This window comes from Pantherophis guttatus, chromosome 6, assembly GCF_059756535.1.
Source record: "Pantherophis guttatus breed Tessera chromosome 6, ASM5975653v1, whole genome shotgun sequence".
Taxonomy (NCBI): domain Eukaryota; kingdom Metazoa; phylum Chordata; class Lepidosauria; order Squamata; family Colubridae; genus Pantherophis; species Pantherophis guttatus.
Window position 1 is genome coordinate 31,965,718 of NC_142068.1, and position 25,122 is coordinate 31,990,839.

A 25,122-nucleotide genomic window follows, 5' to 3' on the forward strand; every position below is an offset into this window, starting at 1 on the left:
TTTATCAGCAAATAAAACAAAGGTAATAGGCAAAAATAGAACAAAAGACAGGTAAAGCAGAGAGAGAAAGAGAGATAGACATGAACAAGATTAAAAAGGTACAGAACTAAATATAAAAATTATCATAATCTATCAATCCATATCTTACAAGTCACAACTTTCAAAACCACTGGAAAAAATGTGCAGGTAATTAACATGGATGCTTTCAAAGGGAGTTGTCTTTGATAATTTCAGTTTTAGCCCTTTTTTGTGAAAGGTTACAAAAGCAGGATTTTATACATAGCACAATAGTAATGGAAAGTAGGACATCAGTGATTTTTCCTTTATACTTCACCATGAACATTTTGGTGGATGGGTATCATAGATTCAGTAATATCATTCTAAAAATCTTAATTGCCATTAATTGGTTTTTAATGTAATGCCTTTTCTCTAGAAGCCAAAATGGTTAGAAGGTATAGAGTCTGTTCCTATTAATATTATAATTAAAATTCAGATTGGGCTTAATTTTAGCCTAGGAAGCAGAATGATAATTAAATGGTTACACAGTGTCACCATGAAATTACCAATGATGTTTTATAGAATATGTTGCTTATAGCTGCTCCTTATTGATGGGAATTAATTTATTTCATGGTATTACTGATGCTATCAGTCACATTATATTTTATTTTTACTTAATTTTTTAATACTTGACATTACATTTGACAATATTTGTTTCACAGCAGAATATATGTATTAGTGAAATTAATAAACAAGGTTATGATGCATGGAAAGTTAAATATGACGTCAATTCCCTGAACTTTGGAGAAGAGAACTTGATGGAAAATTATATTGGTGAAATTGGTTAGGTTCAATAATACTGTTCATATATTTAGTACTATTATTTATACAGTTATTTAAAGAACGATGGCTCAACACAGTGAGCTTGTCAGCTGGAAAGCTGACAGCCAGGTTTCAAGACCTGAGTGCTGTGTGATGCGGTGAACTCAAACTGCCAACCTAGCAGTTTGAAGGTAGGTAGATAAATAAGTACCACTTTGATAAGAAGGATTCCATGCCCCTTGGCATATAGTCATGCTGGTTACAAACCATGGAATTGTTTTTGGAGAACGCTGGCCCTGTCGGCTAAGAAATGGAGATGAGCACCCCACATTAGAGTCGGACACAACTGGATAGGGAAAACTGTACCTTCACCTATTTAACAAATATGAGGAATGTAAAGAAGGTAGGAGAAAAATAGAAAAGCCAACTTTTCTGGATTAGTTACTAGTAACTAATAACTAATTAGTTATTAGTTAGTTGAGAGAGAAAGAGAAATGAAGGAAAGATTATTCTAAACAGGGCATACATGCTTTACAGTGGTGGGCTCCTAACGGTTCCGGTTCTAGCAAACCAGTAGTTCTGACCGTCAGCTGGCCCTGCCCACCCGCCTGCCCTATCCTGCCCTATATTTCCTTCTTTCTGGGTCAGCTGCTTCGCACGGTACAGCTGATATCCGCGCCTCCGCTGTTCTACTGACCAGGACTGCCTTAGAAAGTAAGCAGCTGAGCTTCAAATTGCTGTATTTTGAATGCTGGGTGCAAACACTTTAGGCACATGCTCACAGAACCAGTTGTTAAACCGGTTGCAGCCCATCACTGATGCTATACACACTTTTTGCTGTGTGTAAAACAATCCTTTTAATCAGCCTTATATTATGTGCATATATGGATAAACTATATACATAATTGATCATAATTCCATTTGTAAAACAATTTCAGTTACATAATAGAAAAATACAGATTAGAATTGCAGAGATTCTACTGACAATGACCTCTGGGTCAAGTTCTAATTTTTTTCTCCAAATACCATGTGCCTTTTGCTTTCAAAAGCTCTCTTGAGGAAGATCTGTAACAATGCTGTACTGGCTTGCTTGATATTAGAAAGCTGTAACTCTTGATTCCTGAAAAATCTTTAAAACTTAGAAATGTTCTAACTGACACGCTAACTATGCTACTTATTCTTTTCTGTTGCTTTGAAAAGTTAATATGTGAAACATATGGGATTATGATATGCTATTGGAGATGTTCCAGCTATTTCTGCAATTGCATCATTGAAATCTATAGCCTTGGTCTCATCTGTTAGACTCATTCCTCTTTATGCTATCCTCAAAAAATTTCATTACTGTAAAGGTCAGGAAAGTTATCTTCCAGAGCTAAAAGAAAAATACTTCATGATCAACACTGTTCTTAAGTAGTGCATGATACCAGAATGGTTCAGAAGCAAAGTGAATGAAAGATGATTCTGTCTTCTTTAGATAGATAGTTTAATGCAGATATTATCACTTTAACTTCCAAATGGAAAATAAGCAAATTTATTTGTTGGCTTGACTTCTTCCTTGCCACATGGCACTCCAATCTTTTTTTTCATCTGTTATTTGAAAGAACAAAGTTCCTCTGATTTTCAGCCTACATCAGATGCACAGTCACAGATAGTGATGTGTTTTGCCACATTATACAACCTTTCTTGCCAGAGTTGTTAAATGAATATATTTAGATAATCAGTTAAACATTTCTTTCCTTAATGAACTCAAACAAGATCTAATTATTTTTTAATCAGCTTCTTCTGGGTCATGCCAAAATTGTTCTTAAGATAGGCAGCTACATATATGTTTTAAATAAATTAATATTTTAGATAGTCAATTTTGCTAATACCTATTAGAAAAAACAAAGATTGATACATATAATATTCATGTTAGTACATAAATATTCAAAGAGTACAAAGACAGCAGTAGACATCTCTTTGAAAACTTAAATATGCTTCATACTTTTACTTAACTTATATTTCATTTACATATAAATGGAAATGCCATTCTGCATAAATGGATTTGCATTCACTGAACTGATAGATATCAACAATGAATAGAGTTACTGTCTAACTTAGATGAAATATAGAAAAATAATTATTTCCTTCTAATATTGAAAAAGTACCATGCTGTCAAGGGACATGAAATGAGAAATACTGTTTACCTCAGTGTGTAAATATGGCTGTTGAAGGTTCCGTAGCAAATTTGCTTTTACATGAAGCACACTTTGTGTTACGCTTCTAAGAGGTTTTTTTTTTTTACTATTTTTTTTTACTATTTTTCCACCCATCTCAGCCAATTTGAAAAACAAAGTATAGAATCTCAAAATAAAGTGAATTACTATTACATTGCCAGAGAATTTATTACATATCTGCAATATGAACTAAAAAAAAGAGAGTCCATTTGAGCAAACTAAAGTATTTTGTCTTCTTAAAGTCACCTACTCCTAATTTCCAATAACAAGTGCTAAATGACACCCTTTGGTATTGTTACGTGTGTTTCAGTTTTCTAAGTAATGAAAGATGCATTTATTCATATTTAGTTTTCTTTGTAACTGGAGATGTTCTGTAATATTTGTGCTTATATACAAACTCTACTAGCTGGGCGTTAATGAAGTCTCTTAAAGTTATTCTAATAGTCACTGTTCTTTCATTGATGGAAAAAGTCAATACTTTGCATTTCTTTCAGTTTTTTTAATGAATCCCTAGACAGCATTCTTAAGCAGAAGAAATAACATGCTCATAAATTTACTTGAGTTAGAGATCTATTGGGTAATTTCATTACTACACAGCGTAATACTTTAGCAGGGATTTTCTTGTCATTTCATATGTCTAAAGTTCTGATCATACTTATTATCTCAACCAAATCTAATGGCAAAGATGCCTTAGGGTGATATTGAGTCCCTGATTATGACAAACTGCACAAATATTACCATGTAATTTTGGCAGTCACATAGGTAGATGTACTCTTGTCTTTTTCTGGAATGATGTTCGATTTCCCTTTCCATTTTTCATTCCTGACAATTTCCATTGAAACTACACAACTGCTAGAGTCTATATGCTAGATGGGCATATAAATTTAATGACTAGATAGACAGACAGACTTGGTTTTATTTAACTTCTAAGCTTAGTCAAGTTCAGCCAGGTGCTGCCATATAAAACTCAAGCAATCTGTTTGGATAGAAATGCAGTGAGGAATAATTCATGGGAAGATTTTTAATTCTTAGTTCTTTACATTACTACAAGAACAGTATACATATTAAATGCATGTTTATATTTCTTATAGGTTTGAACTTACTGAATTCTTTTGTTAAAATAAAACATTTACAATTCAATAGACCTATTGTGCATTGAAATGCTTCATGTTGTGTTTCAGCGTTATTTGCATCTCTTCTTACACTGCACTATTATTCTAGCAATGCTTTAACCTGCAACAGGTTTTGAATACAGCCTCTACTAATAGCAGTAATTGGCCTACAACTCTTATCCAAGTTGCTCTATAATTATTTATTTATTTATTTTATTTATTAAATTTTTATACTGCCCCCTCTCCCGAAGGACTCGGGGCGGTGAACAGCCAGAATTAAAAACACACAATACAAATATTAAAATACATTAAAACGAAATTAAATTATCTTTGGCTTCTCCAATTTAAAACCCCTTGCCCATAAAATTCCCCAATTAAAAGATTTTTAACCCAGCCCGACTTGCTGAAATAAAAAAGTCTTCAGGGCCCGGCGGAAGGTCCGGAGGTCCGGGATTAGTCGTATCCCTGGGGGTAGCTCATTCCAGAGGGCGGGTGCCCCCACAGAGAAGGCTCTTCCCCGGGGGGTCGCCAGCCGACATTGCCTGACAGACGGCACCCTGAGGAGGCCCCCTCTGTTGGAGCGTGTTGGCTGGTGGGAGGTTATTGGAGGCAGAAGGTGGTCTCGTAAGTAACCGGATCCTAAGCCATGGAGCGCTTTGAAGATGAGAACCAACATCTTGAAGCGCACTCGGAAGACCACTGGAAGCCAATGCAGCTCGCGCAGGAGAGGTGTCATGTCGTAGCGCCATTGTCGTCCCCATAAGTACCCGCGCGGCCGCATTCTGCACCAGTTGGAGCCTCCGAGTGCTCCTCAAGGGGAGCCCCATATAGAGAGCGTTGGAGTAGTCAAGACGGGAAGTGATGAGGGCATGAGTGACTGTGCATAGGGAGTCCCGATCCAGAAAGGGGCGCGACTGGCATATCAGACGAACCTGATAGAAAGCCCCCCTGGCCACGGCCGTCATATGCTCTTCTAAAGACAGCCGTGCGTCCAGGAGGACACCCAAGTTACGCGCCCTCTCCGTGGGGGCCAATGTCTCGCCCCCAATAGTCAGCGATGGTACCAGCTGACTATTGGGACGCCGGCAGCCACAGCCACTCAGTCTTGGAGGGTTTCAGTCGGAGCCTGTTCCTCCCCATCCAGACCCGCACGGCCTCCAGGCACCGGGACATCACTTCAAGGGCATCATTGGGGTGGTCTGGGGTGGAGATGTACAGCTGGGTGTCATCAGCGTACAGATGGCACTGCACCCCAAAACCACGGATGATCTCGCCCAGCGGCTTCACATAAATGTTGAACAGGAGAGGCGAGAGGACCGACCCTTGTGGCACCCCACAAACCAAGTGCCTTGAGGTCGACCTCTGCCCTCCAGCCAACATAGACTGCGACCGGTCGGAGAGATAGGAGGAGAACCACCGTAAGACAGTGCCTCCCACTCCCAACCCTTCCGACCGGCGCAGCATGATACCATGGTCGATGGTATCAAAAGCCGCTGAGAGGTCTAATAGGACCAGAACAGAGGAGCAACCTCTGTCCCGAGCCCTCCAGAGATCATCAACCAATGCGACCAATGCCGTTTCCATGCTATACCCGGGCCTGAAGCCGGACTGGAACGGTTCTAGATAGACGGTTTCATCCAGGTACTGCGGGAGCTGTCGCGCAACCACACTCTCAACAACCTTCGCCAAGAAGCGAAGGTTGGAAACTGGACGATAGTTTGCCAAAACAGCTGGGTCCAGAGAGGGCTTCTTGAGGAGGGGCCTCACCACCGCCTCTTTCAAGGCGGGAGGCAAGAACCCTTCACTCAAGGAAGCATTTATAATCCTCTGGAGCCAGCCTCGTGTAACCTCCCGGGTAGCCAGCACCAACCAGGAGGGACACGGGTCCAATAAACATGTGGTTGCATTCAACCTCCCCAGCATCCTGTCCACGTCCTCGGGAGTCACAGGGTCAAACTCATCCCAGATAACAGTCTCAAGACACACCTCGGACAACCTGCCTGTACCTACCCAGTCAGGGTCCAAGCCTTCCCGAATTTGAGCGACTTTATCGTGCAGATAATGCGCAAAATCCTCAGCACGACCTTGCAAGGGGTCTTCCCACGCTCCCAGATGGAGAAGGGAGCGGGTCACCCTAAACAAATAAATAATTTAAATAAATAATTTTATTTCTATACCGCCCTTCTCCCGAAGGACTCAGGGCGGTGTACAGCCAATTTAAAAACACAACACACAACAATAATTAAAAATTAAAATAATTACATAGATTTGGCCGATTTAAAACCCCAAACATTTAAAATACCCCAATTAAAATTATTAAGTTGATAGCCCTGCCTGGCGGAACAACAGGGTCTTCAGTGCGCAACGAAACACTCGGAGGTCGGAGATCTTGTGTATTTCCGGGGGCAGTTCATTCCACAGGGCTGGGGCTCCCACAGAAAAGGCCCTCCCCCTGGGTGTCGCCAGCCGACATAACTTGGCTGATGGCACCCTGAGGAGACCCTCTCTGTGGGAGCGGACTGGTCGGTGGGAGGCTATTGGTGGCAGAAGACGGTCTCGAAGGTACCCGGGTCCTATGCCATGGAGCGCTTTAAAGGTGGTAACCAACACCTTGAATCGCACCCGGAAGACCACTGGGAGCCAGTGCAGCTCGCGCAGGAGGGGTGTCACGCGGGCACAACGAGTTGCGCCCATAACCACCCGCGCGGCCGCATTCTGGACCAGTTGGAGCCTCTGAGTGCTCTTCAAGGGGAGCCCCATGTAGAGAGCATTACAATAGTCCAGCCGGGAGGTGACAAGGGCATGAGTGACCGTGCGCAAGGCATCCCGGTCCAGAAAGGGCTGCAACTGGCGGATCAGGCGAACCTGATAAAAGGCCCCCCTGGCCACGGCCGTCATATGCTCTTCTAAAGACAGCCGTGCGTCCAGGAGGACACCCAGATTGCGAGCCCTCTCTGTGGGGGGCAAAGATTCACCCCCAATAGTCAGCGATGGCACCTGCTGACTATATCGGGACGCCGGCAGCCACAGCCACTCGGTCTTGGACGGGTTGAGTCTGAGCCTGTTCCTCCCCATCCAGACCCGCACGGCCTCCAGGCAGCGAGACATCACATCAAGGGCATCGTTGGGGTGGTCTGGGGTGGAGATGTACAGCTGAGTATCATCAGCGTACAGATGACACTTCACCCCAAAACCACGGATGATCTCACCCAGTGGCTTCACATAAATGTTGAACAGAAGGGGCGAGAGGACCGACCCTTGTGGCACTCCCCATGCGAGATGCCTCGAGGTCGACCTCTGCCCCCCTGCCAACACGAACTGCGAGCGGTCGGAGAGGAAGGAGGAGAACCACCGCAGAACGGTGCCCCCTATTCCTAACCCTCTTAACCGCCGCAGCATGATACCATGGTCGATGGTATCAAAAGCCGCTGAGAGATCTAATAGGACTAGGACAGAGGAGCAACCCCTGTCCCGAGCCTCCAGAGATCATCCACCAACGCGACCAATGCCGTTTCTGTGCTGTGCCCCTGCCTGAAGCCCGACTGGCACGGGTCTAGATAGATAGCTTCATCCAGGTGCCCGGGCAGTTGTCGTGCCACCACACTCTCAACAACCTTCGCCACAGAACGAAGGTTGGAGACCGGACGGTAGTTAACTAATTCAGCCGGGTCCAGGGAAGGCTTCTTGAGGAGGGGCCTCACCACCGCCTCTTTCAAGGCGGCGGGAAAGGCACCCTCACTCAGAGAAGCAGTTATAATCCCCTGGAGCCAGCCTCGTGTAACCTCCCGGGAAGCCAGTACCAACCAGGAGGGACACGGGTCCAATAAACATGTGGCGGCACTAATCCTACCCAGAACCCTGTCCACATCTTCGGGAGCCACAGGATCAAACTCCTCCCAGATAATATTCTCAAGGCAGCTGGGCGATTTTCTGCCGACGCAATAAGAGCGGAAAAGTAATTACACTTCACCGCCTTTATCGCCACTTGATATAAGACCTCACTAGTGTACGGTCAGATTCAGAGCGGCTGGCCCTCCAACTACTCTCTAGGCGTCTTTTCCGGCGTTTCATCCCCCTCAGCTCCTCGGACAACCAAGGAGCTGGGCAGATTTGGCGCCGAGTCAGAGACCGCAAAGGCACGACCCGATCTAAAGCACCAGCAGCCGCCCTATCCCAGGCGGCCACCAGGTCTTCCGTCGAGTCGCACGCCAGAGTCTCAGGAAATGGCCCAAGCTCCATTCGGAACCTATCGGGATCCATCAGGCGCTTGGGGCGGAACCACCTGATCGGTTCCGCCTCCCTGCGGTGGGGCATAGCAGTCAGGAAGTCAAGTCTGAGGAGAGAATGGTCTGACCATGACAAGGGTTCAATAACTATATCCCCTGTATCTAAGCCATAATGGTAATATTGAGTAGTTTTTCAACTATACATTTTTATTCATGAATGTTTCTTTTAGAATTCTGAACTGTTTAATGATGATGGTGTTGTTCATTAAGTCATATCCGACCCTTGACGATTCTTCCGATCTTGCACTACTTCTTTGAGTTGTTCTATGCTCTCACTGGTGTCAGCTTTGATGGTGCCTGAGCTGTTTAGTATAATTAATTTAACATTTTGTTTGATTTCTGACTTTGGGAAATCAATGGAAATGGAAATTACAAGCAATCTCAACTATTGATTGATATAAAATGTTGGGGTATTACCCATAATATTTATTTGAAGAGTCGCTGTTCTGTTATTCTTGCCATTTGAAGTCAATGGCATTATCTTTTTATTTAGATAACGGGTTAAGCATGCCATTTAATGGGACTTTAAAAGTGTTATAATATTTGTACATTCATCTAGAACATGTTCAATTATTCCGATATGCTTTCTGATGTTTTCCTAATGTATATTAAAATGTGTTCTTTCATAATAGATGTGAAGGATTTGTGTCTTCCTGTCTGCATGTGCTTATAATTAAAGATTCTAATTTTCTATCATATCAATGTTCTTAAGTATTTGCTTTTGTATTTCCTGAAATGACCACTATAGACCCATATAGAATCATTCAGTAAATCTGTTTGTAGCTCAGATTGTCATCTTATAAAAGTAGAAAAAGGAGTTTTTCATTTCTTACTTTGTTAATAATATCCACAATTCCTTTACTTGGGTAGAAATGAAGGCTGAAATTACGCTGTAAGGTTAGATTCGAATTTGTTGTTCAAATTTGAAAGAGAAGATTTTGAGAGAGAGTGTGGGAATGTTACTGTAATGGGTGACCTGAGTTCCATAACATTTCATCTATATTTGGAAATGTTGAAGAGATAAAAACGTTGTTTTCTTGGGCAGACCTTTTGTTTTGGACATTTACTTGCTGTTCTCTGATAGTTTATTCTCTTTTACATATTAAAACAGGAAATTCTCATACATAGTTTCTTAACCGCATTGAACAATTGAACCAGAGTTGAATAATAGACTGAGCTGGACTAAACAATAAAGTATTTTCCCAGCTGATTAATTTTTTTAAAAAAACAATATTCATTTATTAATTCAATCAATCAATCAATCAATCAATCAATTTTTGTGGCCACCTATATCTCAAACACATGACTGGGCAGCGAACAATCATAAAATCAATTAAAATCACAATACAAAAAAGTAAATATATACAGCAAACAAGAAAGATTATAAACCATAGATTATAATCTTGATTTATCCTCATTCATTCATTCCACATTTTAAAAATACCTATATTTATAATAATGCAGCATAGTACTGTCAGTTTTTCAATCCAGTTTTAGCTCAATTCACTACATTTAACTATGACCATCCTTTCTTTAGCAGAATTGTAACTCATCTATACCAAGGGTGTAAAATTCCAGGCAGGAATTTGGGCAGGATCAGGCCCGTAGGGTGCTTAAATCTGGCCCGCAGGGCCGGCCTGGAAATAGCAAAGGACCAGCCCGAGGTGCTTCTGGCAGCCAAAATGGGATATGGGGCCTGCACCCCCGTGCCCCATTTTAGCTAGCAAAGTGCTGCAGGAGGCGTCCATCCCGTCTTCTCCCTCCCAGCTGGCCCGCGGAGGAGAACTACAATGCTGATCTGGCATTCGAAGAAATCCACTTTGACACCTCTGATCTATACAAAAGTATCTTATCAGCATTTTAGTGGTCTTTTTTTACAGTTTTTTGAAACATACAGGTCGGGGTGGGTTCTACTTATCTTTACTACCGATTCGCAACGGGGCTGCATGCACGCTCTTCTGCGCAAGCACAGAAGCTTCTGCCCATGCGCAGAACCATTTTGATGATGTCAGGATCAGTGGGCGGAGCCTCCTGATTCTATAGAACTACCAGTTCTATAGAACCGGTGTGAACTGGGGCCAACCCCCCACTGATAGAGGTCAATAAAACTCCTCAGACACTGGAACTAGCTATTTACATTGTGGGCAGACAAGCAATGGCAGGCCTTACTTCAAGATTGCCCTGAGTACTACTTTACATTTTGTAACTCCGTTTGAAGATTTATCAATCCAGATTTGGTTTTAAGATAGAAGAAAAGGAGAAGTGTTGATGTGATTTCCACTCTGAATATGTTGATTTCTCCTGGCAGCCTTCTGTATGCTTTGCACCAAAAGAATAGTGTACAGTAAATGTCACAAGTTGAATTATTTCTTTGCTAAAAGAATAGCAGTCCTTTGTTTTGATTCAAAGCCGACAAATTTGGCATCAGAGACAAAGAAGAATATCCTGTGGAGTATAATAGTGTCATTTTATAAAGCTCCTTTGTCTCAAAAGGGCATTTTAATACATCACAAATCATTTCAAACTTTGTTAGTGTCAGCCACAATATTTACTGTCTTTGCATATTAAGAATCCCGTTGAAACATCAAATTATGTGCTGGCTGTGTTTGATAAGCAACAAATGAACTGAGAAATGAAAGTAAGCCAAGTAGAGTCGCCTTATCATTGAGAAGGCCAGAAAAAAAAATTAATACATAACTAAATAAATTAAATATTTTTGTTCTTGTGTCCAAATACACTTTTGCCATGGACATCTTCCATCTAGAGTTAGGTGAATGACCTGGTGCAGTAGATGCACACATTGAAAAATACAATTCAGAGGAATTGTTACAATATAACACTCCTAATCACCAGAGTTATTGGCAGCATTTTGGTTAAGGAATAATAAAGGAATTCTGCTGAATTCCGAATAATTCTGAATAATAAAGGAAGTGGGAGCAAGTTATATTTATCTTGCAAGGGTTCTGACTGATAGACACTAGCCAGAATGAATGCCAACTTTGATTCGTATACTATATTGGATCTTGTAATTAGTTAGAGTTTTGACTTAGAATTTGCTCAATGACTTTGGACCATAAACTATTTTTCAACCTAACCTACCTAAAAGGACAGGATATAAATAATATAAATGAAGTAAAGTGGAAATTAAATAAATTAAATTAAAAAAATTGGCCTCTATCATGGGGACTTGTATTTCTGTTGTTGTAAGTAACAAAGAAAGGAAAATTAAAACTAGTTACACATATTAAATGTAATGTTTTGTCATCTAGAAAGAAAATAGACCTGCTTGGTGTTAATCAAGCTTCTGGGCTCAGTTTAGCTTTTTAAAATGTTATTTTAATTAAAGCGATCTCAAATATTTTTTATTTGTTTCAGCCAATTTGACTTGCTTTGTTTTTATAGCTTGTTTAGTTGGATTTACATCGTATATTTAACTCCAGTATAACAATGGAGGATGACCTCAACAACTTTAATCTACTATTTTAAATTATGTGTATGAATGTTTACATTAATTTCTCACCCACTAAGATTGGCTGCCAGATAGGTCAAGGAAAACAATAACAAAACAAATCACATTTTGCTTTCAACGGTTATATAATCTAAATACGTCTCGATGGGTTAATCTGCATATAGTCAATTTTAATTTTGCATGCATTAATCTGCTCAGTTGATTTTCTAAATTACAATAGTGTTTATTTTTAAAACAGTAAGAATATATAGTTTCACGTGCAAGTTTTTCTGATACACATTATTATATTTAGTTTTCTCTATCGATTGCAATCTCAGTTAAGTTAAAAATTTTGTTACAAAATTTGTAAAAATACATATTCTCAAGGATAATTGTATTCCAATCTTCCTGGCAATGCATGAGGTAAAATTAAATGAATTAAAATGGACTCCTTTATATTGATCCAGTATCATGCACGCGCGTGTACACACACACACACACACACACACACACACACACACACACACACAGTTTGTTTATATTTTTGTTTATTTATTCAATTTCTTTTGCCACCCAACTCAACCATTCATATTTATTTGGTCCAGTTATTTTTATTTCTTTTCTGCCATTGCCAAAACATACTGTCCAAGTCCAGTTTAGGGGCAGCCTTCTTGATCAACTTCAGTTTATACTAATCTCAGTCAGTATGTTGTTGCTCTGTAACACATGATAATTTTAGTCCAATTTACCTGGAGATTACAAGTTTAATGAAGATTTAACATAAAATGAGATTTTTCCAAAATCTTTAAAAAAAAAGCTTTTTTTTTTTTAAAAAAAAAAGCTGTTTGATTTTATTGCAGCCCTAACCATGAAGTTATTTCTATAGGCTTACCAGACTTAATCTTTTTTAAATGATGTTATTGTTATAATCTAGCAACTTTGAAGATGATTTGTTTTGATTTGCTTTTGTTTTTTTCTAAGTTTGTTAGCACTTCACTGCTGGGAATATATCGCTAAAAGAGGCATAATGACAGCAGTGGACAAACTGTGTTCTCTCAGAAACAAAAGTCTTTGCAGGACCCTTATCTTTTGGGATGTTAACAGTTTAGAAATAAATATTAACCTGGATCTCCTGAAATTGTATGAAAGGTGGTGGAATCCCCAAAGTGTTGACTGTCCCTGAGTTAGGACCGAATGTGTCATCAAATCTGGAGATAACTTGAGAAGTTACATAAATAAAGTAAATCAATTGGACTTTATGGTCTGGACTTAAACAGCAATATGAACCAAGCCAGCCTGCAAATTGATAAATTTTCCACATATCACTGCAACTCTGCAGAGCATAACCCATACATTAATCTTTTTTGGCCTTCAAATAATATTCTAGACTCATGTTGTTGAAAAGATTTGGCTCCAATAGAAGTATGATTGTTCAGGCATTTTGTTTAAACTCTTACTAGGCAATTGCAATTGTGTAATGTAATAAGTACATCCCTTCACAATTGCTTAGATACGTTTCCTGATCTAAGGCAAGCAGTATTTTCTTTAATGATAGTTCAGCTAATTAGTCTGCAAAGGCAACCAACATTTAAAGCTGCGGAATGAATAAGAGCTTGCTTAAATAAATTGCATCTTTTGTTCTTCCTTTTTTCAATGTGATTATAGGGCAAGGCGGATCTTCTTGAGCACTGTTAGAAAGCCAACCAGACATTATTCTTATAATAGGTTAAGAAATTAACATGTCTAAAATCCATTAAAAATCCAAATCTGCAAGAAATTAACTACTTTGAAGAAAATGAATTTGTAAAAATAAAAAGTAAACTGATACCATAGAAGTCTTTAAAAGTTCTCAATAATATCTATAAAAATAATCTAGGTAGATTTAAAAAGCAAGAAACTAATAGATATTCTATATGTAATAGTGGAAGACTGCCATGATTCTTAAATACATATCTATACATTTTCAATTTGGTAAAATATATTAAAGTAAAATACTGAAAGTTAGGAATAAAAAATGCCTATTTGATGAAATAGAATTCCTGAAATGCACAAAATAAACATTTACATAATTTAGAATCTTTTTCTACACATAACAACTGTGCCTAAAAGCTCCTACTTGTGCATTGTTTGGAAAAGATATAAATAAGAACATTGAGTATAAACAGGAAGGGAATGATAGATAGACTTTGTGATTGCATTGATTTAAGGTTTTTTTTCTCTCTTTTCAAAAGTATTGAAAAGAGCCTATCACAATCAAATTGATCAATAAAATAACATTAGAGATTAAAACCACATCCAGAGTTTAGCAAGCTTTAATGGGTATGGATACCTTGTAAAAGTTTTCATGATGACCTGTAAAAGCTGAAATGTTATAATTATGAAATCTCATGAGTTTGGCATTATTGTGTGAGGTCTAATGCAATTAAAAATTAAAAAATAGAAAGGTTTCTGTACTGATGGACAGTCATTGCTGATCTTTCTGTAATTAGTGGGCATTGAAATATACAGTACTTCCAACAAATATAAATTTTAATGAAAAGCATTATTTTGAAAAAAGAGTGTTTGTATCTAATGAAAGGTTATTACAGATCTTTTCAGCTTCTCAAAATAAATTCTGAATCCTAGGCCACCAAAGAAATGATCTTTTATGCTGCAGCCAAGGAGTACAGTTCCAGTAATGTCACTGACTTATATATTGTAGTATTTTTAAATATCCATAATATTTTATATTTTATCATTGCAATACATTCTATTAAAATACTTTCTTGTTGTATATTGCTGGAGATGGGCAGCAAAAATCAAGCCTGAGGATCAGAAGGTGTGGCTTAGGCCATACAAGGGTTATGCTCATTTTGGTGGATAAATTAGTTTTTGCCTTGGCTGCTGTTTTTTTGTGCCTTGTTTTTCTATTCTTTCTGGTTTTTAAAGTTTTTTTGCTATTGCTATCTGTCCTAAATCATGAATTTAAATAATAAAGAGGCAATATAAAAAGTTTTTTTTTAAAAAAAATAAATGAATGAATCAGATATACAGTAGTTTAATGTTGTTGGGCATGAAAGATAACTTCTTTGACTATATGAATCATTGGACATTTAAACGCATTCTAAGCTTAATGCATAATTGTCAGTGTACATTCTCAACCAGGCTTTACCAATGTAAATAATAATAATAATCTTCAGATTGCAAACTGGCTAAGATTCATACAAATTAAAGTCTAATATAGTTTGATGGTGCCAGAATGGATAACTATTCATGCCTCATTTCCATTGCTGTACAGGTAGTCCTCAATTTAGGACTACAATTGGGATTGGAACTTCTGTTGCTAAGTGATGCGATTATTAAGCGAGTCACAACCAATTTTACAAACAGTACTGTAAATTGGAAAATTTTTCATTGCAATCATTATGCAAATAATCCCAGTCATTAAGCTATTCACACAATTGTTAAGCGAATTTTATTTTCCCCAAAATGACTTATGACTTGGCTTGTTTGGAATAAGGCCCTTGGGATGATTGTAAATGATGATATGCAACCCTGTGATGCTGCTATCATCATAAATACATGCCAGTTGTCAAAAGTATTAATTTTGATTATGTGACCACAGGGAAGCTGCAACAGTCATGCAGTGTCATTGTAACTTCAGTTAAATGAATAGTCATAACTTAAGGACTACCTGTATTGCTTGCTTTTTCCAAAGGAAATAGATGGAGTTAAAACCACATCTATCTGCATATAATGTAGAAAGGACTCTCCTCATCCTCTTCTTTTAGCACTTTTGTCCTGAAATCTGATCAAAACTATTTCAAACTATTTTTTCTACAAGCAAATAAAAAACAGTGCATAAGGCAAACTGATATAATTTCACAGATTCCCATTTATTTTAATTTATGAAAGGTAACATTGATCATGACAATATCTGTAAGGCTAATAATTTTTTCATTTAATCTAATGGAAAATGCACAGAAATGCTGCTGTTTTGTGCGCATTAAGCTTTGACAAATACTGATGTGCAATGTTAGTATTTCAGGTGAGAAAATCTTTTTTGAAACAGTTTGACATGTCCCCTATAATTTAGCATGTTTTGCCAATAACTGTTTACTTGTCTTTCAGGTTTGTAGTTTTAAAAATTAAAAACTAGTGTGTGTTGGGAGGGGGTGGGTGAGAACGTCGAGGTGTTAAATTCTCTGTATAATTGTTGATGTCTAATGAACTTCAAAGCATTTTTCTTCCATTGAAGTTTTGATGCTCAAACACTGTTGTGCTCAGTGTGCTTTTTTAAAAAAAAGAACACACAATTCGGTTTTCAAGTTCAAATGTTTCTGAAAAGAGCCATATGCAGTTCCAGAGTTATACTTTAGCTAATCTTGGCCAACAGAAATTGTTTAGATTAGAAAGGGGTGCATTATGTATGTTTTATTTTTCCTTTTTATAACATGCATACTTTGTTAATTAGCTGCATAATATGGGATTTTAATCACTTGGCTCTGTAACAAATATGGTGAAGTTTTTATGCTGCTTCTTTTTTTCTTTAGTAAACCTTAAAATGTATGGCATCTTAGATTATGAGACTGTTTGGAGGAACAGCTGAAAGTTAGATATGTGTTTCCTGGTAGAAGATCAAGACCATCAACTTCTTTGAAGGTAGCTAAATTCTGTGCCATAGCAATGTCTGAACATGATATACAGCTGTGCTTAGTTCTTACTGTGCATAAATTGCACATCACATATTGCAAAAAATTTCTAGAATTCAAGACTACAGATAATCCTTGTTTAGCAACCACAATTGGGTCTAGCAACTAGTTCCAATGGCTAAACACTGCAGTCGCTAACTGAAAAATCACATGACCATGCTAGGCTTACAGTGTTACTCCCATTTCCATTGTTAAGCAAATCATTAAAATTGTTATACAAGACATCATGTGATGGCAACATACGTTTTCACTTCCACAACCTCCATTAAATTTGTTGGTTGGAAGCTGGTTGTTAAACTCACAAATGGTGATCCCATGACTGTTGGATGCTGCAGTCCCTAGAAATCAAAGCACTGGTCACAAAGTTGTTTTTTTACCAAACATGAACACTTTGAATGATGATTAAATAAGGCAGTTGATAAGAGAGGACCATCTGTATGATAGCTGAGAAATTCTGGAAGTTACTGTAACTTCAACACACTTGAGAATTCTTTTTTCAATGTCCCACATGAAATAATGATAAATTGCTTTCCTATTATGAAACAATGATGGTTAAGGGTTTTAAATATTGCAATTTCCTAGTTGCCTCCTACCTACCATCCTAAAAATGCAAAATTACATTAAAGCCTATTTCCAGGCATACCTGTTATATTACTGGATTTTTTAATATTGCACTTTATTTATTTTATTTATTTATTGGTTCGATTATATGCTGCCCTTCTCCGGAGACTCAGGGCGGCTTACAATGCGTTAAGCAATAGTCTTCATACTTTTGTATATACCTGCTTAATAGGGCTTTCACCCCCCCCCCAAGCGGTGTTCTTTTTTATACAAAGTCAGCTTATTGTCCCCAGAATCCGGGTCCTCATTTTATCTACCTCGAAAGGATGGAAGGCTGAGTCAACCTTGAGCCTGCTGAGATTTGAACTTGCAGTAATTGCAGGCAGCTGGTGCTATTTAACAGCACTTTAGTCTGCTGCACCACCAAGGCTTTGGGAGACTACAAATAAAAAAACAGTATTTTAAAGCATTTATATATTTAGCTATGTTTTTTTATGTTGCCCGTACTCTCTCCGTTATAGCTTGTGCATAAGAAAAGTAGTTCTCAGAAAAACAGCCATTGCATATTCCAAAGTTGAGAATCCATGGGCAGAACTTGACATGACACTGATTATAGCAGTGCAATCAGAGATTAGGGTAAATATGAAAACAATAATCATTCTCATCAGGATGTGATGAAAATCATTCTTCTGAACACGACATTTACAGTTTAAGAGAATAGGATCCTTAAAATGCAAAATTGACCTTTGGAGAAACAGCTTCGTCATTCATATATAAGAGCAAACCATGACTAGAGTAACATTAAGCTAAGCTGTCTTGTTTCAATTAAAATTATTTTACATCATAGTTAATAATGATTTATTATGATACATCATTTAATAAGTGCACAATAAAACTAATGTTTATATTTAATCCATTTGTTACACAAAAATAAATGATAGGTTTTGAAAATTGGACCTAATTTTGATAAATGAAGTCAGCACATTCCTTTTTCCAGATCTTAAAGCAGAGTTTAGGATGTGTTGTACTAACATTCTGATCTCTGTATTTTCACTTTCCACTATCCAATGCCACATATTCTCTTTCTTGTTGTCTTCTATAGCACATCTCAGTGTTGTCTGCTGCATTGATTGCTGTTTCTCTGCTCTGCTTAAATAATCTTTCCACCAAAAAGCTCCTTATGTTTCATGTGCTATCGGTTTATTTTTGTAACGAATTCTACTTTTTAATAGCTGAAATTTTATTCTGGGAAATGGTCAATTGTTTTCTTTTTTTCTAGAATATTATTATAACCTCCGGTCTGAATAATAAGTAGAATGCTTTGATATTGTGAATTTGGCTTTGTAGACATGGCAGTAATTATATTTAACATGTTAAGGTGTTGTCTAAAGAATGGAAAATTGGAGGGAGATTTGAAGGGAAAATTGGAGAGAAAATTGATGGGATTTTAATAAGGCTACTACTCTGTCACTGCGTTTTTGTATTTGTCAGCTGTGCTCCCATTCTGAGATTTACGGTAGACTGTCTGACTCTTATCTCAGAAGCCACTGCGCATGTCCACATTCCTTCTTTCACTTTCTTCTAATTTTCTTTGTTCGCCTGCCAAGAGGTCCAGCAGGAACGCTGCCAAGATGTAATTAATTAGCTAGTAAGATGTTTTTACTTCTTTATAATAAAATGTGCTTATTAGAATATATTTCGGGTTTATTTTCTTAAAGTATACTTCAAGGAAAAGCTACGATCCATTCTCTAATCAAGGTGCAATTACTCAAAAGCAGAATGGGATTAATTGCCACCCTGACATACTCAGCCTTATTAAAGACTCAGAAGGATGCAATGGCTCAACGATTAAAGACGCTGAGCTTGTCAGCTGGAAAGCTGACAGCCTGGGTTTGAGAGTGGAGTGCTACGCAATGGAGTGAGCTTCCATTCCTGCCCCAGCTCCTGCCTATCTAGCAGTTCGAAAGCATGCAAATGCAAGTAGATTAATAGGTCTCATTTCGGTGGGAAGGTAATGTAGCTATTTCCATGTAGCTTTGGCATATAGCCAAGCTGGCCACATGACCACAGAAAATGTCTTTAGACAATGCTGGCTTTCTTGACCAAGAAACAGAGATGAGCACTGCCCCCTAGAGTCGGACATGATTGGACAGGGAAATTTCTACCTTTACTTTTTACTACTCAGCATTTCTGATTAGTGGTATTTAAAGATATTAATATTTCTAAAGAACAGTTCTGTGAAATAGTTGTCTGTAGAAGAAAAAGCAATCATAGTAAAACTAAGGTTTGAACAAGAAACCTTAAGTTTAACACGTAATCTTAGATTTCAATCCTATGAAGACTTCCTAGGAAATAAGTCCCATGGAATTCCATTGTGACTGTAAGTGAAGAAACATGGACAACTTTTTACAAGTAGCATAAAGGTTAATTGTAAAAAAAAAACAACTAGCTGATAATGTTTGTTCTGTTGATAATGTGCATGTGGAAGCAGTTAACAAAATATCTTTTAAATCTTACGCCTTGTCCTTATAGCAATATCTTTCTGATATTTTGTAATACTCTGGTGAAGCTAAATTGAAGGCTGTAGGTCAAAGTAGTCCTTGACCTACAACGATTCAATCAGCAACTACTATAAGGCACTGGATGTAGGGTTATGACCAATTTTTGGATTTCTGGCCATCCAGCAGCCCCATTGCCACGTGATTGCAATCTGGGTGCTTGGCAACCTATTTGATCTGTCCCCGTACCCACACACACACAAACACAGCCAGCCGAGGGTTAAGGAAACACTTTGGAACGCACCCAGGTCTTATCTCCCACTTGGCAGCGATAGACACACCGTCTGCCAAATGCCTTTATTTTCACAAACAGAAAGATAAGGTACTTAACGTGCAAAAAGTCCAAGCAGAAATAATATTTCTCTCCGCAGTTCCGAACGAGGCTTTAGTGACTATCCAAGGTTTACTTTTGTTCGTCACAAGGATCACTGACCACTACCCTCTCTTATATAGTCTCTGGGGTGTGGTCCAGTGACTCAGTTCTAATCCCTAGCACGCCTCCTAAACTGCTGCAAACGTTTATCACGCCTTCGGAGGCGTGCGTCCAGGAATGATGTTTCTTTGTCACTCTGATCCGAGCCAGCTGTCTCCCTACTGATCTCCTCTCCCTCTGCCGGCACCTGAGACAATGCCAGAGGGGAGGGGCCTGGAGAGGGAGGCCTGGCTGACTCCTCTTCCTCATGCTCGGAGCTTTCTTCCTCCGATGGGACAGGCTCAGAGGGCGGGGCCACAACACTATTCACACTTACAAGTGGGTTGTTAAGTGACTTGTGATCATGTTGATAGCGAATTGCAACCTTCCTTGCCAAATTCCCCAGAAAATAAATGACGAAGTCCTGAAGGAAGGTTGCAGGTTACTGTGGTAAATTTCCTTTATGCACACACCCTCACCCAGCCCATCTGTGTTCACTTGGCACCAGCCACTTGTGCACTGTCACACTTTCTTCCCAACCACACAACGATTCTCATGAACCCTTGCACACCTGACCAGTGCTTCATCTGCCCTTCTTGGCCTGTGTAGCATTGGGGAGGTTGCATTCTTATGCAACCTCCCCAATCCATACAGTATCTCTTGTACACCTCTCATACCCTCTTGCACCTGACCCATGCTGCACTCTTGTCCCTTGTGCATCCTCCCCAACCTATGCTTCATTTTTCTTCACCCCTCACACCCTCATGCACCCTTTCTCTCAGGCCCTCACTCACCCACACATGCCCTCCCTGAATTACATTGTGCCTCTTGCCCGCCTTCTTGTATCCTCCCCCATCTAGCAGCAGCCATTTAACTGCCTGAAGATCTAAGACTTGCAATTTCTTGCTGGTATCCCCACTAATTTTGGTTGTGGGAAGGGGACAGGAAGTTGCCACACCTAATGACTTGGATTCAGTTAATGGTAGCATCCAGGACTGCGGGTATTTGTATTATGATTGCATCATGTACATTTGAGAACTGCCAAGCTAGTAATAGATTTTCTCAGCGACTCAGTTTTCTTTTCTTTTTTTAAATTGTGATGTGATATTTGGCTCCTGAATGTGCAGAATTTTGAAGGAATATTGACTCAGTATTACGGAAGCTTTGTGAATCCAAAATAAAGAAATAGCCTTTTAGAGATTAAGTTCTGCAGAAATGTTCAGTAATAATGATGGATTTGGTGGAACAATTACTGGACATTATAATGTTAGCATGTTAGGATGACTAACTATTTTCTTTTTCTCTTGTATCAGGTTACGTACTTGGGAAAAGTTTCTACAACAGGGATGCAGTTTTTGTCCGGTTGCACAGAAAAGCCAGTAATTGAATTGTGGAAGAAGCACACCCTTGCTAGAGAGGACATCTTCCCAGCTAATGCCCTCCTAGAAATCCGTCCTTTCCAGGTTTGGCTTCATCATCTGGACCTCAAAGGAGAGGCTACTATCCACATGGATACCTTTCAGGTTGCTCGTATTGCTTACTGCACTGCTGATCACCATGTGAGCCCTAACATTTTTGCTTGGATATATCGGGAGATCAATGATGATTTGTCCTATCAGATGGACTGTCATGCAGTAGAATGTGAGAGCAAGCTAGAGGCCAAGAAGTTAGCTCATGCTATGATGGAGGCCTTTAAGAAAACTTTCCATAGCATGAAGAGTGATGGCCGAATCCACAGGAATAGCTCCTCTGAAGAAATGTCTCAAGAATTAGAATCTGATGATGGCTGAATTTCAATTTTTTGATGATTAAGCAACAGCAAAAATGGCCCTGGGAACATAAACACACACATATATAAAATGAATGAACAACCATTCAATTTGGGAATGATGAATTTCCAAAATTTGACTAATCACCTTTTTCATTTTTTTTTTAAAAAAAGCAATTCAGAAATTTTCCTGAAAATTATTATAATTACATAACATTGAAATCTGCTGCTGGGTTTTTTTGTTTTGTTTTGTTTTAATGTGATAAAGCTTCTTGTTTAGTCATTTGTCCATTTCACCTTTCAAACTGATTTTAAGCTTCGGAATTCAAGTTCTTGTCTTATGGTTTGTAAATTATTTCAATTTCCTTGTTGAGATTCACTGAGCACATTTAACAATGAGTTCTTACAGAGTTCGTTGTTAGCATTTAATACAGTACTAAGTAGGATCATCTTCTACAGACAAAGAGAATACAATTGGAGAATCTACTGCTCTCTTTTTACCACTTCCCGGGCTGAAAATTTCTACCTGCAGTTTGACAGCCTAACAATTAATCCACATTTCATGGTTTGAGTATTGACATATGCTTACATTTACACATTATAATCATATCCTATATTTTATTTTATTCATTTAAGCTTATAAAATGTACTTCCAGTCACATATTTTCCCCTTAGTGCCATTGTTTAAAAGATGAACTGCAGGGATGCCAAGTGAATGATGGGACACCTGAATGTAAATTCCCTCTTTTATACCTTGTCCAATAAATCAGACCACTGCCTAAGGATGAACATCCTGAATATATATTAGTTGGGCTGTAATGTAGAGTCTACCTTGCTCCTGGCACAAACTTTAGTTTTGCAACCGTCTTGCCACAAACAGAATCTACATTAGCTTATTTGCTTGTGCTCCAGGATTCAGTTTAAACTAACATATTAATCGTTAGCATCTGAGAAGTATAACAATCTTTAAGATCAGGTTTGGTGGCAGAAAGTTTGTTAATATTCTGCTAATATTTCCTGAAATATTAACATCCTGTTAATATTTCCTGAAATGTTTCCAACTCACAGATGAAAGGGTTCATAAGTATTTTTTTAATGTTTTAAAGACAAAGTGCTGATTACTAATGTATAGGTAATACTGCACTCTCTACAGTCTTGTTCATAACTTGTGGTAATGTTAGGAGCACTGGGCACCTTACAGAAGCCTTAAAAGAAAGCAAATCACAGCAGATAGCTATGGAAGACTTTTTCATTGAGTCTGAATATGCACCTGTGTGTATGTATGTGTGGATGTGTCTGTGTGTATGCAGTCACTATTAGAGCATATAGATTTATCATGGGAACATACTGAGGAGGAACTGCACCTTTAATAAATATGCTTATTGCTTTCCAATATATGTAAAGTATTCTGCAGCTTAAATGCATTCATACTTTAATAAAAAAGATGGAATTAAAAATTAATAATTTCAGACTTCATGGTTTTATGTGTATACTTCTAATCTACCAGTTCTAGGCATTAACTATAATCTGTATAATAATATATGATAATTGGCATTTAAACCTTGAGTTTAATGCCAATTAAAGTACTAAATGGTATTTTATACTTAATTATACTTAAAATTAAATTGTACTTTTATTCTGATGTATGTAGGCATTTTGCCTTTTCTGAAGGGCTTTTCCATCTTTTCCTTTACACTAAATTCTAGCTCTTAGGCATTCTAATCTCTGTGAATTGAAAAGTTCTATACTTTTTTTCTAAACTGCAGATTAGAAATGTATAGCTGTAAAACTCAACTTCAGTAGTTTTCCCTAAGAGTTCAGTTGTATAGGCTTTATATTCATTCTTACTGAGAGTTATAAGAACTTCCCATTTGCCCTTCTCTTTCTTAAGTGAATTTTTAAATTATTAATTAGTAATTAAAACTATGGGAATTATTTATTTGTAAGCTTCCTTGACTTGAAGGACATAGCCTTCTCCAAAGTTTGGCTTCTTGTAAGGGAGAACTAAAACACACATACCCATGAAAAGTTCCTTTGTTCCAGGCTTCTAATAGTGTGAAAATAAATTGTCACCCTGACTCAGAGATTGATGGGATAGAAATGAGAGAAAATATTTTGTCCTTTTCATCTTCCTTGTCCTTGGATCATTCAGAAGAAGAACATCAGCTTTCCTGTTTCTGAAATTGTAGACATTTGGGATTCCTATATGACAAATCAATTCTTCTTGAATTACGCTTACTCTAAATCAAGTCACTATTAAAAGAGATTAGGGTTTATTTATAATGCAGAAAGAACAAAAATGCACAAAAAAGCAAAAAAAAAAAAAACCTAACGCACTGCTGTTTTAAGGTTAATTAACTTGTTAAAAAACAGTTACTCTTATTTCTTATTGAAAGTTTCCATCAGCCTTCATGCATTGTTATTAATATATTTTAAAAATCTTGTCAAATCATGGCACAGGTAAAATGATCTAATCCTTTTGATTCAAGCACTAACTATTCAGGTGCGAAGAAGATGAAAATGATACTCAAATATGGTCCTTGTTTTTGGTATTAGTAATGTGGGATTGGTATACAAACACCATTCTTGTTTCTACTCTCCAAGGACTTTGGAGTCCTTTGCATAGAGTGATGCATAGATTATGTGGATGATATCACCCTACTTGATGAAACAAAGGAATGCTTGCAAGAAATGACCACCAGTTTAGATAATGAGGTCAACAAGATTGCCCTACGTATAAATTTTGAAAAGACCCAGTGTATGCATGTTAGTAGTGCTCAGAATTATATGCTCTAACAGTCCATAGCCAGGCTACAGATGAAGTCCAACAATTTATTTATCTTGACAGCATTATATCTATTGATAGAGGTACAGATAAGGACATTATTGAATTTGAATGGCAGTAGCCATGTTCCAATGCATGCACCCAATTTGGTCTACGGTATCCAAGTATTCTACAAAGATAAACTCTTCAAGGGTGTTGTTATACCAACTGCAATATATGTTTGTGAAACATAGAAGTGTACAACCAACATGATTAAATGTTTTCCAATAATGTTGCTTGAGAAGAATTGCTCTGCATCTCATATTGTGACTACATCATTAATGAAGAGGTACTACAACGATCAGATTTAGGCCACCTATTAAGTGAATTAATGTTGATTATGGCTTGTTGGTCATATCTTACATATGTATGCCTAAAGACCAGCATCCAAAAATTGCACTACATTGGATACCTCCTGCATAAATGG

At 38.1% G+C, this 25,122-nt stretch overlaps 1 protein-coding gene across 3 annotated transcripts in view; it reads left to right on the forward strand.

Moving 5' to 3' along the window:
- The window catches only part of PID1 (phosphotyrosine interaction domain containing 1), an 89,981-nt gene extending 66,646 nt beyond the window's left edge, over nucleotides 1–23,335 (forward strand). For all 3 annotated transcript variants that reach the window (XM_034439343.3, XM_034439340.3, XM_034439342.3), the window contains one exon: nucleotides 21,417–23,335. In XM_034439343.3, coding sequence (XP_034295234.1) covers nucleotides 21,417–21,893 — 477 coding nt within the window. In that variant the 3' untranslated portion in view covers nucleotides 21,894–23,335. The remainder of the gene's footprint in view (nucleotides 1–21,416) is intronic.
- Nucleotides 23,336–25,122: the final 1,787 nt, after the last annotated feature.